Here is a 12811-nt window from a genome sequence, read left to right on the forward strand (position 1 = left end):
TTTTATGAGTATTTATCCTGGTCTTTTCCACATCCTTGCCCTAAAAGATTATCAGGACAAATTCTGTCTTTCATTCTGTTCATCAAGCAATTTTTGAGGGAACCACCCTGAAAGATACCCTTACAGCAGTTCTTTTGACTGAGCCAAACTGTAATTCCTTGTAAACTCTGCATCTGCCATAGTTAGGTGAGATGAGTGCAACTCTGACCATTCCTACTCTGTGGCGTGGGGCTGGGGGTGGAAAGGCAGGAGGACACATCACATGCTACAATGCCCTGATTGACTGTTTACAGTAAAGACTAGTTTTGGGATGCTACCTGTGTATGAGATGCTTTCAGGGTAGGCATTTACTTGTGACCTGACCTAAGCAAGCCACAAGCTAGATGCCATCACCTTAATCTGCTATTGCAGATGAAGAACGAGCCTAAGGGCATATGGAAAGCTATCTGTACTACTAGAAGCTTGTTTGGCTCTATGTTAAATAAGCCCTTTGTGATTAGAAAAGAAACAACTTATTTGACAAGACCCATGCCCTGGTACCTTCTAAAGGTGAGTGGAATTAGGGAGAGAAACACTAACAGGCAAACTTTCAGATTAGAACCAAAAGTTTCCACCAGTTTCAGCAAATGGAAAATGAAAGATCCTACTAGGTGAAAACCATTGGCTTTAATGATCTAGAAACAATTCATTTGCATTGTTCTTATATTCCTTTAGAAGGTTTTCCATCTACAGAGCTCACAGCTCACAGGAGACACATTAGACAGGAAAACAAGTGTAATTCAGAGTCCTGAAAACTTCATGTTGAATGTAACGATAAAGCAGTAAAAGCAGTTTTGCACGGACTGGACAAGAATTCCCATTCTCAGCAGAGAGAGGAATTGAATTGTATTCTACATCATGAAGAAGTGACCTATGTCCCTGACCTCTAGTAAATAACAGGCATTATTAACCAGCCTTCTCCTTGTATCCAGTACTCCACTAGCTGGAGCACTCGTCTTAAGATAGGGCTTATCAAGGTTTAGTTAGGCAGAAAGATCAAAACCTGAACCTCTCAGATGCATGCTTTTAATCACTACGCTATTGTCAAAGCAAAAGGGCAGCCTAGGGTTAAGGTGTCCCTTGTAGGTGACAGCCTTAGCTGGAAGCTAGAGTCACACACAAATCCTTAACCAACATAAGGAGCAGAGTTAAACATTGGCATCATGGAACGCTGAAGAAGGAATGACTTGAAAAAGAGGGACCGAGAACCCTCTTCAGGTTGGAGTTTGCTTCCAGGGGGATGGCATGAGAGCTGCCTACCAGAGTAAGCCCCAAGAATTGCCTAATCTGTAGGTTCTGGTGGGCCTAGAACAAAAGCTAAGCAGTTAGCTACTCACCCTGCTACAGGGCTTGGCCCTTCAGAGGTGTGCCCAAACCTTTCTTTTACCAAATTTACCTAACCTCAATTTTAAACACACAAGTCTTATGGATTTTTGCTGCCACACAGTCAATTTGATGAAAATTATGGAGTTAAAGGCCTTTGTAGATTCAGTCTCAAACAGTTTAAAATCTCACACCAACAAGACAGCTGCATCTTCTCAAGGAACCAAACTGTTCCATCAAGAAAGCACTTTTTTTCTCATTCATTGTAATAAACTTGCTTCTCCCTTTCAGTCAGTTCAGCTACTAAGAACTTTCTCTTCAAGGTCAGTTCCCATACACACTGTGTGCTAATACTGAGCAAGTGCAAAATGCTAAGAGCAAACCCCGAATCATCTCCACTCTCCAAGCCCTTACCCTGATACAAGCACAAAAAGAAACAATCTCTTTGCATTTTATGCTGGTCTTGAAATCTCTTTCAGCTGAAATCTAATTACAAGCAATAGATTGTTACTTTCATACCCTTTTGAAGAGTATCTGCATTCCCCCCACTGTAATACTGGATCAGCAGTTCAGTTACAAAGATTGTATTCAGAGGTGCACACAAACAGGCCTCTTTCAATTTTGGTGCTGGCCAGGTGAAACTCTTGTGTGCCTGCCTGTAACTTCAACCCTCCCTGTTTGAATGGGTTAGATAAGGGCAGTACAAAGCATGTGTCAGAGAATCCCAGAGCCTTCCTGTTCCCACACAAAAGGCATTTTAAGTACGGTTGGAGCAGATTATGCTCTAACTCACTGAGATCAGCTTTGCCTCCTTCCCTCCCACTGCTGCCAGTTTCTGACAGCTTACTGCAGGGTATAATTAGGGATTTAGTTTCTAGTCTTCCAGGCATCTATTTGCCTCTTTTTTCCCCCCCTTTCCCCAAGAAATTGAGTCATTATTATGTCTCCTTTTGAGCTCTACTCTTAAGAAAGTGTTGCCTTTCCCCCAAGAGGGGCATTTTTGATGGCAAACCACTTATTTCCAATAGTATTGTAAACTAGAGTGGTAGCATTTTAGATATTCAGTGTGACTATTTCACAAACCTATTGTCTGCTGTTTGTCTTTAAATATGTGTATGCACATAAATACATACAGAAGCCAAAAACATATGGGAGCTGCTGAAGAGTAGAAGCTATTTATAGTTGAGCCTTTTAATGTTTTAACAGTAATGGTTAAGCACTAACACTTTCAAGGACCGCACATTGCATTAAATAACTGTATCACTTGGGAAGCATCGACTTGTCATATTGCATCCTACAGTGTGCTACAAAAAGCTCTTCAGTGCTTTCTCAAGTAGAAGACATTTCTCCCCTCACTCCCATTTTAAGGTACAGGCACAATTCTGCTTCCTTCCCCACAAAGAAGCTCTTTCCTTATTCTCACCTGTTTGTTTGGGTAGCATTTGCCCTGCTGGAACCCATGCCTAACCCAAGGAAGGCCCTTCAGCTCCCACCTTCCTTCCCAGTACTCCCCCATCCCTGCTTATAGCCCCCCCCTTGCCCTGTAGCCACAGGTCCCTATTCCCACCTGCCTACCTTGGATGCAGGGACCTTCCCAGCCTCAGCAAGGATCCTTTGGTCTCTGGAGAACCATTTCCATAAGGTTCTTCTTCCCCTACTCACACAGCCAACATCCCAACAGGCCTGTATTCCCCAGGGTACAAGAGGTACAAGCCCTTTCACCAAGTACATGCTAACCCAGGCAGGCCCACTTAACACACAGGTGCCTTACTTCTCCCCTTCCCCTGGGTTAAGCTCACCACATCACCTGGGTGGTACGTCAGAGCCCATTTCCCTAGGTGGAAATGGGATGGGCAAATGGGATGATCTCATAGCGCCCTCCTCCCAAAGCCCAGGGAACCCCATCCGATTGCACTTACCCCAGCAGGTGGGGCAGACATCCCACCACATCAGTCTGGCAAGAAACACATCCAAACCTTTGTGAAATGAGCCTTTGGACTGAAAGCAGAGAACACAGGAATGCCTGTGGGCAGACAGGCAGGGCAGCTGAGTGAGCACGTCTAGCTTGCGGTGCCCAGGAAAGTGCATTGCCCAGGAAACCTGGAGCACAGGAGCCAACGAGGCAAAGCCATCACCATCTGCAGCCCAGGCAGGGCAGGACCAACCCTCTCTGTGTGAGGGCTGTTGCCCTGGGCAGCCCAGATGGATGCTTGCGTTTTTCTCCATGTCCTCTTGTAGGAGTGGAAAAATTTCCTTGCAGTGGAATAGGTGAATGTGGTAGGAGTAAGACTGGTTTAGCTAAACCTTGGGACTAGCTAAATTAATCATGCCAGTGACACAAGCGTTGTCTTACCCTGACAGGGGTCAGGTGAATGTACTCACCTTAGATAAAGGCCAGGATCCTATAAGTAAGAATATGGATTCACTCTTGATCCCACACAATTACACTGCCATTTAACCCATGGAAACCAAATGAGCAGTTATTCCAAACCCTTGCTGCCACCCTGGGCCATCCTTAGCTGGATGACTCCTGACACCAGTCAAAGGGAGGTAGCACTGGGCCCTGCTCAAACCTGAAAGAGCAACACAGGCAGCAAACATCCTCCTTGTCCATGGCCTCAGGCCTCACATTCCAATGTAACAAAGGTCACCCAACAGAGCCCTAAGCAAGGTGCTGGTGGAGTTGTACAAAAATTGTAGTCAAAGCAATTGTTTTTTTCCTTTCACAGGCAAGTGTCCCAAAGACTTGCCTGCAAAACATTCAGTGTTCATTGGCAGAGCACTTTTGGCTCTGACAAAGCCCACATGCTTTGAGAGGCTGGAGAGCAAAGCAAACATGATGGAAGTGTATATCTGGCAAGGAAAGGAGAGGCAGCTCACTGCTCACTTGTCTTCTTGCATCTTGAACAACCTCAAACTAAACTGCTCCACTGAGAGTGGTGCTGCATTGCTGCTGTCACACAAAAGCTCGCTGTTTTCCAGTGCTGGGTGGCTGTGGGCTGGCACTGCACCAAGCAATGCAGAGGGAAGAATGTATTGCCTCTGAGGCACTGACATGGGATGTGGGCTGTGGGGAGGGGCTCCATGTGGTCCAGGGGATGCCAGAGCTGTGATACCTGGGCCAAGTGCCCTGGATTAAATGCAGGCAGCACTGTCCAGGGCTGTCGGGAGCCTGATGTGAGAGATCCTCAGACTGCCATGCAGTCACTTGCAGGAAAACAAATGGCAACAGCCCTCTTTGGACTCACCTGATCTTAAACTTCTGAATCCCAGTGGTTGTCACAGTGACAAGGGTAGTGGTGCTGTCTGCTGCAGCCGGGTCCCTCTGTGAGTACCTGCACAGGTGTCCTGCCTGTTGTGCCTGGGGTGAAGTTTTGTGTCCTCCATCCTGGCACCAGGCTAGGATACACCAGCCCATTCACCACCCTCAAGGCCAGACTGTTCTTCTGAGCACTCATATTTCTTATGATATGTTATTATTGATGACCTTCTTAAAATGAAGGATTTCTATTTGCTAATTGAAATGTAGAATCAGGGAGAAAGGGCCCTTAGGCTGCAAAAGAGCACGTGTCTGTTCAGTCTCATCTGATGCTATGTACTATGACAAAGTGAGTTAGAGAAGGCAATGAACACAAATAGCACTGATGCAAGGATGAGTCTTGGCAAGCGTGTCCTACCATTGAAAACACAATGTGAGTGTAGCAGAAATTACATGCTCCCCATCCTAGCTGCGACCCGGACTGCAGCCATGCACGTTCTGGCAGTAGAGGTGCAGCAGCATGGACTTTAAAGCAGAATATCAATCAGCATGGAAGACCACGGGAACGCCTGCATATCGCTATTCCACTTTAGAGGTTGCACCACTTCAGTACTGTGCTGTCCAAGTAATGACATTAAAGCTTTCACAGCCTCGTTATCTTTTTTCCCCCTCTGTTTTGACCATGCTTTTAGAAACCTGATTTGTCTGTGTTTCCTCACTGCAGTCTCCATTGACAGTAATGCTTTTGCTGTGATTCTTCTTCTTCCTCTGCTTTTCTCCTTGATCAATGCTATGTGTCTAAAGAAATCTTTGTGTCAACCCACCTCAAGTTCTCCCCTTCTCCTCCTCAAATATTTCTTTGCTTTGGGCCTAAGCATGAACTCTCCTGGTGCCCCAGATGGATTTCTCCTGTTGTCAAGAGCAGCCAGTGACATTTATTGGAATACGGCTCCTCAGGGAGCCTGCACCAACACTTATTAGACAGTTGTCACTGCTTTCCTGATGTCCTTTCCCAGTACGGAGCATCTGGGTTTCACTTAATCCCATGTGCTGATGAGCAGCATTCTCAAAAGTCAAGTTATTTTGGATCTTTACCATGGAGGATAGTTAATGCAGGCATTTGTGGGTACAGCTCATTAAGTATGCTTCGTGTCATTGACAAGCAGCACCTGGCTTATCACCAGTAGGCACAGCTAGGCATGAGGGACTGGTGATGCTGAGCACCAAACCACTTTGAGATGTGCTAAGAAGTCATTAGTACTGGTGCTGTGACGGATCCAGGCAGCCAAGTGCAATTCAAGGCCATTATTAGCAGGTCAGTAAAGGCCCTGACTGGTGCTTTCAGTAGAAGTAGGAACTTTAGGGCTATTCACGTCAATTTAAAGCCACTCTTCCGTTACATGGACCTGCACAAGCAAGTCCAGAGGAGGCCTCGGAGACGATCAGAAGGCTGAAGCACCTCTCCTATGAAGACAGTTTGGAAGAGTTGGGCTTGTTCAGCCTGGAGAAGAGAAAGCTCTGGGGAGACCTTAGAGCAGCTTCCAGTGCTTAAAGAGAGCCTACAACAAATCTGGAGAAGAACTTTTTAAAAGGGCAGGTAGTGACAGGACGAGGGAGAATGGCTTTAAACTGACAGAAGGTACATTTAGATTAGATATTAGGAAGAAATTCTTCCCTGTGAGGGTGCTGAGGCACTGGAACAGGTTGTCCCACACCTGGTAGTGCTCGATGCCAGGTTGGACGGGGTGTTGAGCAAACTGGTCTAGTGGAAGGTGTCCTTTCCCATGGTAGGTGGTAGTATTCAGATGATCTTTAAGGCCCCACCAACCCTAACCATTCTGTGGCAAGCTGGGCAGAGTCCTCAGTGTGTGTCTTGGCTCGACTCAGGAAATCGATGGGGTAAAAGCCACTTCCTTTGATGTACAATTAGTTACCACAAGTACGGGCAGCTGAATGCCCAGCACCACAGATGAGGAGCCACAACGGAGGGCTCTGCGCCAGGCCACTGGCCATTGTCTTGGTCAGCCTGGAGACATCGGGGGAGCCTGAAGTACTTCTGATGTTCTGCAGTGGGTGCTGGGGGGCTGTGGCATGTCCATGGGTGCATCGCCCAAGCCTGGTTGGCTTCATTCACGGGGGCTTGGGGGTCAGGACGCAGCCGGGCCTTGCCCCCCCCGAGCTGGCTCTGTCGCAGCCCCGGGGATAGGACGGGGGGCGCCTCTCCCCCTCGCTCCCCCCAGCCCACCCACCGCCGCCAGCGGAGATTCCCGCCCCGGCCCCGGCAGCTGCCGCGGATCCGGCTCAGCGCCGCCCCCGGCCCCCCCGCAGCGCCTGCCGGCTCCCGCCGCTCGGGGTCTCCGCACCGCTGCCGCTGCCGGTGCGGCGGCGCGGGGGGCGGGCTGGGGGCGGGCCGGGGGCCGCGGCGCGGCCGTCGGGCCCGGCGCGCCGGCTCGGGGGCCGGGGAGGACCATGCACCGCGCTGCCTCCAACCAGCGCTCGGTCTCCTCCTCCTCGGGCTCCTTCCAGCCGCCGCCGCCGCCGCCGCCGCCGCCGCTGCCGCACGCCGCCGACCGGCAGCCCCTCTTCCCGGGGGGCTCCAACAGCGGCGGCAGCCGGCGGGGCTCGGGGTCGAGCTCGGGCTCGGCGCGGGCCCGCCGCACCCGCAGCCCCCGCAGCAGCACCGAGGAGGAGGAGGAGGAGGAGGAAGAAGAAGAAGAGGAGGAGGACAGCATCAGCATCAGCAAGCCTCTGGTGCCGCCGCCCGCCGCCCCGCCGCCAGCCGCCGCCTCGCCGCTCCCTAGCAGCGGCGGCAGCAGCAGCAGCAGCGGCGGGAGCCCGGGCCGCAGCATGACGGCGGCGGAGCTGTACGGGGCGGCGGCGGGCGGCGGGACGGTGGGCGGCGGGGCGGCGGCGGCGGCGCTGCTAGGGCCCGGCGGGGCGGCGGGCGGGAGGCGCTGGGGCTTCCAGGCGCTGTCCCTGGTGCTGCTGCTGGGGCAGGGCGCGCTGCTGGACCTGTACCTGATCGCAGTCACCGACCTGTACTGGTGCAGCTGGATCGCCACCGACCTGGTGCTGGCGGCCGGCTGGGGCATCTTCTTCTGCCGCAACAGCCGGGCGCGCCGCCGAGAGCGGCCCCCGCCGCCCCCCGGGCCGCCTCCGCCGCACCCGCTGCTGCTGCACGGCCCCCCCGGCGGGCGCGGGGCCGGGGGCCGGGGGGGCGGGGTTCCCCCCCGCGGCGGCGACTTTGCCTACGCTCACCTCGCTTGGCTCATCTACTCCATCGCCTTCACGCCCAAGGCGGCGCTGATCCTGGGCACCTCCATCCTGGAGCTGATCGAGCTGCGCCTGCCGCTGGGCACCACCGGCTTCCGCATCACGCTGGCGCTCTCCGCCCCGCTGCTGTACTGCCTGCTGCGGGCCATCGGCACCGAGGGCGCCGGGCAGCTGCTCCTGCCGCCGCAGCCGCCGCCGCAGCACCGCGCCGCCGCCGCTTTCCTCGCCACCTGCCTCGACCTCCTCGACAGCTTCTCCCTGCTGGAGCTGGTGCTGCAGCCCGGGCGGCCGGCGCCGCTGCCCGCCCCGCTGCGCTACCTCCTCATCGCAGTCTACTTCCTCTGCCTGGCCTCGCCGGTGCTGTGGCTGTACGAGCTCAGCGCCGCCCGCCCCCCCGGCGCCGCTCGCCTCGCCCTCCACCTCCTGCTGCCCGCCGGGCTGCTGGACGCCCCGCTCCTGGCGCTGCGCTGCCTCCTGCTCCTGCGCTACCAGCAGCCGCTCTCCCTTTTCATGTTGAAGAACCTCTTCTTCCTGGCCTGCCGCGGCCTGGAGGCGCTGGAGACCTGCTGCCTCCTCCGCCCCGCCGCCGCCCCGCCGCCCGTCAAGTACGGCCCCGGCGCTGCCGCTCCCGCCGCCGCCGCCCCGCTGGCCCACGGGCTCTCGGACGCCGACGTGGGGCCCCACGGGTACGTGAACGCCTTGGCGGTCACCGCGCAGGGCTGAGCCTCCCCCGGGCCGCCGCCCCCCGAGGGGCTCCCCGCAGCGTCGCTGCGGTCCTGCTCAGGTTCCCGCCGCCGCGGCCGAGCGGGAGAAGGGCTCTCGCTCTCCTCCCTGTCCCGCGGACACATCCAGCAGCGGAAGCTCAGCGCAAACCCGACTGCCTGCACGGGCCTACGGCTGGCGCTTGTCCCTGGAAAACACACCTGCCCTTCACGTCGAGTCCTGCCCCTCCGTGCTGTTCGGGGGATCCCGCTCTTCCCCTCCCGCTCCCCGCCAGGACATCTCGCTGCTTTGTGACCATAAAAGTTTAGGTTTTCCTTTCCCTCCTACACAACAAACAGGGACCAAATGGTGGATTTTGTCCCCTCCATTAGTAACTCCTGCTGACCACAAGAAGATGCGAGAGGGCCCTGGCCAGCAGGGACGTGCCTTTGGGGTGCGGGCAGGGCCAAAGGAAGCGCGCTTTGGTTTCACTAGGTCTTGCAAAGCTTCTGCCTCCGTTTCCTAGCAGCATAGAGTTGTTCCAGCTGGAGGACCTCTGGGAGCATGCCAGCTAGCTGGTCATTTCAAGCCTAGGAGCCACTTTCTCCAAGCCAATACCGTCTACCTCTGTGCTTCAACCTTTTGCATCTTATGTTAACTTCACATGCTAAAGAAACAGGCAAATCCAGCATGGACATAATGCAGGGGCTTAGGCTCCATTTCACTACCACCGAGACGTTTACTTCTGGTGAGAACAGGGTTTACAGCAGCCTATTGCTCGCTTCAGCCAGCAGCACCCAGGTGCTGGGGCTCTCATTTCTGTGAATATGCATGTTTATGGGATCAGCATTGGTTTTCTTTTATGCCGAGTGTACTGTCTCCCTTTCCATCAGCCAGGAAGGCTGGAAAGATTTCCTCTGGCCCCCTTCCATGTCTGCATGAGAGCACAGAGACAGGGCTCAGCCTGCAAACTGCCCCATCCCAAACAGCAGAGCAGAGGATGTTGGTGCTGCTTGGGGTGGGCACCGGGCTTGGCGAGCCTTGCATATCAGTGCAGAAAGCAAGGACACCCAAGCTTTGGTGACAGCCCGTGTACCAGCATCCTGTCCTCCATGTGCATGTGGGTAAGGGTAGGTGGGGAGAAAGTTAATTGTTAGTAATCTCTCATAAAAATACAGTTATCTTTGTTTTTTAAGCTCCATGAACGTTCGGTGGGGGTTAAGGCCTGCTCTTCTGTCTGGCTACAGCTGCTCCTGAAACCAGCCCAACGGAAGCAGGAGCACAGAGGCCACATTTGGAGGAAGGACTTTGCCCCTCCCAGGTTTATATTTTGTTATCTGGGCAAGGCTGCATCCATTGGGAAAATGACAATTTCACATCCTGAGCCTTTTTTCGAGCTGTCCTGACAGGAAGGGAAAGTAAAGCACAACCAACTGCTACCCAGAGCTAACAGCAGGACTGCAGGAACAGCCCAGACCTCTCCTCCACACACATCCATTCTTTCCTTCAGGGCTTGGGCTTCAGTGGGACCGAGCCTCTATCCCACTTCCCATTTCACAGGGTCAGATGAACTGCCTGCTCCAGTGGACTGCTCCGACAAAATGTTTACAGTCTGGTGACTTCCAGCTCCCACAGGCAGAAGTGGGGGTGCCATGGGCCTCTTCTCCCCCGGCTCCTGGCAGCTGATGAGTTTGGAGGAGCTAGAAAAGCCCCGTGGAAAGCTGGGGCAATAGTGCTTGTTCTGTTCAGAGCTGCAGCTATAGGACAGGTGACTCACTCCTCTCCCCTTGCCAAATGGAGAGTTGGCAAAGGCCAGGCTTAACATTCCCACCAGTGCTTTATTTTTAACCTGAGCCCTTACGTGGGCAATTATGTGAATTTTGGCCAGTGGCCTTTCTCTTCAGTAACTTCTTTTTGTCTGGACAATCTTGGTGCTGTGAGTGACTGTGATTGTAAAACTTGGTACTGTGAACTTTTCCTATGTGATGTGAGATGTGTCGAGGGGATGCTAAGTTCCTGACCGAAGGAGGTGTACTTACAGGTAGATTTTGCTTGTACAGATACGTTTCCTTGCACCTTCCTTTTTCACTGTTCAGACAGTAAAAGCTCAGCAAGAACTACAGTGTTGTTCAGGAGAGAATGAGATGATACTTGTACCTAGGAGTACTCCACGCTTCAGTCAAACAGCTGAAGAAAACCCCCCAAAACCAAAAAAACAGCCAAACACCTTTGCCACAAACAAGGTGAAGGGGAAAAAAAGCTATTTACCCTCAACTATGTTTTGCTGCTCCTATGGCTGAGGTCATAATAGCACAAAATTGATAATCCCTAATACACTGAAGTGTAAGTATAGTTGAGACACTACAAGGATCACAGCAGAATTATTGGGTCTTACTTCAGTACCCTTTCATAGTGCTTCACAAAGTTGCTGTTTCAACAGTGAGTGCCTTTTTCCAGTTAGGACATTATTGAGAAAATGGCATATTTGAAGTTTATCTAGCCATGGCATATAAAAACAATTGACAGGGACATCACAGTTCAGATTTGTCCGTAGATGCAAAGGTTGCCTGGGACAGATGGCCTTGCAAAATGATGCTTCAGTTGCATAGAGTTCTTTTGTAGAAAAAGCAGATCGTCGTAGTGCCATGGTCTCTAGGTTATTAGCGAATGTGCTGTTTGGAGAGTGTAAAGCTCTTGTAGTAGCTGGCAGTACAGAAGCCTCCTTGCAAGGAAAAGGGCAGCTCTGCTGCCAATTACTTACTACAGAGAAATATTTAAAGCTCTTCAATGTCTTGGTTATAAGCCTGCTCCTCCTTTTGAATACTGTTCCCTTTGGTAATTGAGCTCTCGCTTCTATTTAAACCCTTTGCCTCATAAATAGATCCGTTTGCAGAAGAGAGTAACAGTGGTACCATTAAAGTGCAAACAATACCTCACCTGATGCACCTTGCACACCAACCATTTATCCTGCCAGCACTGAAATTATTGCTCCAGGTCAGTAACACTTTGCCAAATGATGTTGTGCCATAACACCCCTTGGGATCCCATTACAAGCCTTTTAACACAACTCAGCCATTTAGCATGTTATTGCTCTCCGTTTGCTATACTGACAAAAGAGATGACTACTCCCAGGAGGAGAAACTGAAGTGAGAGAAGGCCTGTGGCCAGTGGACACTTGGCATCCCCCTAGCATTAATCAGAACTTGTATTTTTTAAAAAGCAAGATTGTTAAAATAAAACTAGAAACTTGTGAGTGATTCTGCTCTTTATTTCCCTCCTTTGAGTCTTGCTGGGGTATTCAATTTTGCATTCACGGACCAACAGATGCATTCAAGTTACTTGATTTCCTCACTTTGGATCACCAAAATAGCATCTGGATTTTTCCCTTGAACTTCTTGCAAGTGAAAGCGAATTCTAAAAGCTGTACCACCACAGGAGTTATTTGGGAAGGGAATGACTAAGGCAAGAAAATCCAGATGACGCTTCTGAGCTTCCTATTTAAATGATGTATAGGAATTCATACCACTTGAAAAGGCTCATGGGAGAAAAACCATCAGATTTACATGTTAATTGCTGCAAGAGAAAAGAAACTGTAAGAAGTGGGATCATCAAGATGACAGTTATTCTGAGAACGGGGTTCTCGCTGGAGACACATTGAGATCACAGCTGCCCCGGGTTAGCCCCTGGGGTGTTAGCTTCTGTACAGACAGCAAATAAAAGTGGCACCCAGTTTTCAGTTTGAATCTATGCAGGGACCATCCCTTTGTTAAGTCTTTCCAGGCATCTGGCTACAGAGACAGCAAGCTGACTGAACAGTCCTGCCTCACAGGCCAGCCCTGCACAGAAATGACAGACATTTCCCTTCTTTAACACCCATTTTGAAGGAGCATGCACTTCCTCACATGAGGGCCCTCATCTGTGTTCAACTCAATCGGATACAGCCACAACCCTTTGCAGGAATGCTTTGGCACTTGTCAGCCAGTTCAGTTCTGGCTCCCAGTTTTGCTTCATATTTCTGCAAGGAATACTAACAGGAGTTAGGTGGAATTGAGCACATAAAAGTGTTCGAGTAAATATATCCAAAAAGTATTCTTGTTTTTTAATTTAAGCAATAAACCACAAGTTATAAACAAATAAAAATATAAAATAAACATAATACAGATTATCTTCTGAGATACCAGATTTTTAAAAAGCTGAAATAAAAGAGTCTTAAGA

The 12811-nt window shown here is 51.4% G+C and overlaps 1 protein-coding gene across 1 annotated transcript; it reads left to right on the forward strand.

The window, feature by feature from the left end:
- The first annotated feature begins 6183 nt into the window (after positions 1 to 6183).
- TMEM121B (transmembrane protein 121B) lies at positions 6184 to 8719 on the forward strand. The gene is given in 1 exon segment (XM_061444738.1): positions 6184 to 8719. A coding segment is annotated over 1 exon segment (2043 nt). The 5' UTR covers positions 6184 to 6574; the 3' UTR covers positions 8618 to 8719.
- Positions 8720 to 12811: the final 4092 nt, after the last annotated feature.

This window comes from Pezoporus flaviventris, unplaced genomic scaffold (assembly GCF_033815535.1).
Source record: "Pezoporus flaviventris isolate CSIRO_AGI_PZ_B2104156 unplaced genomic scaffold, CSIRO_AGI_Pfla_v1 ptg000002l, whole genome shotgun sequence".
NCBI lineage: Eukaryota > Metazoa > Chordata > Aves > Psittaciformes > Psittacidae > Pezoporus > Pezoporus flaviventris.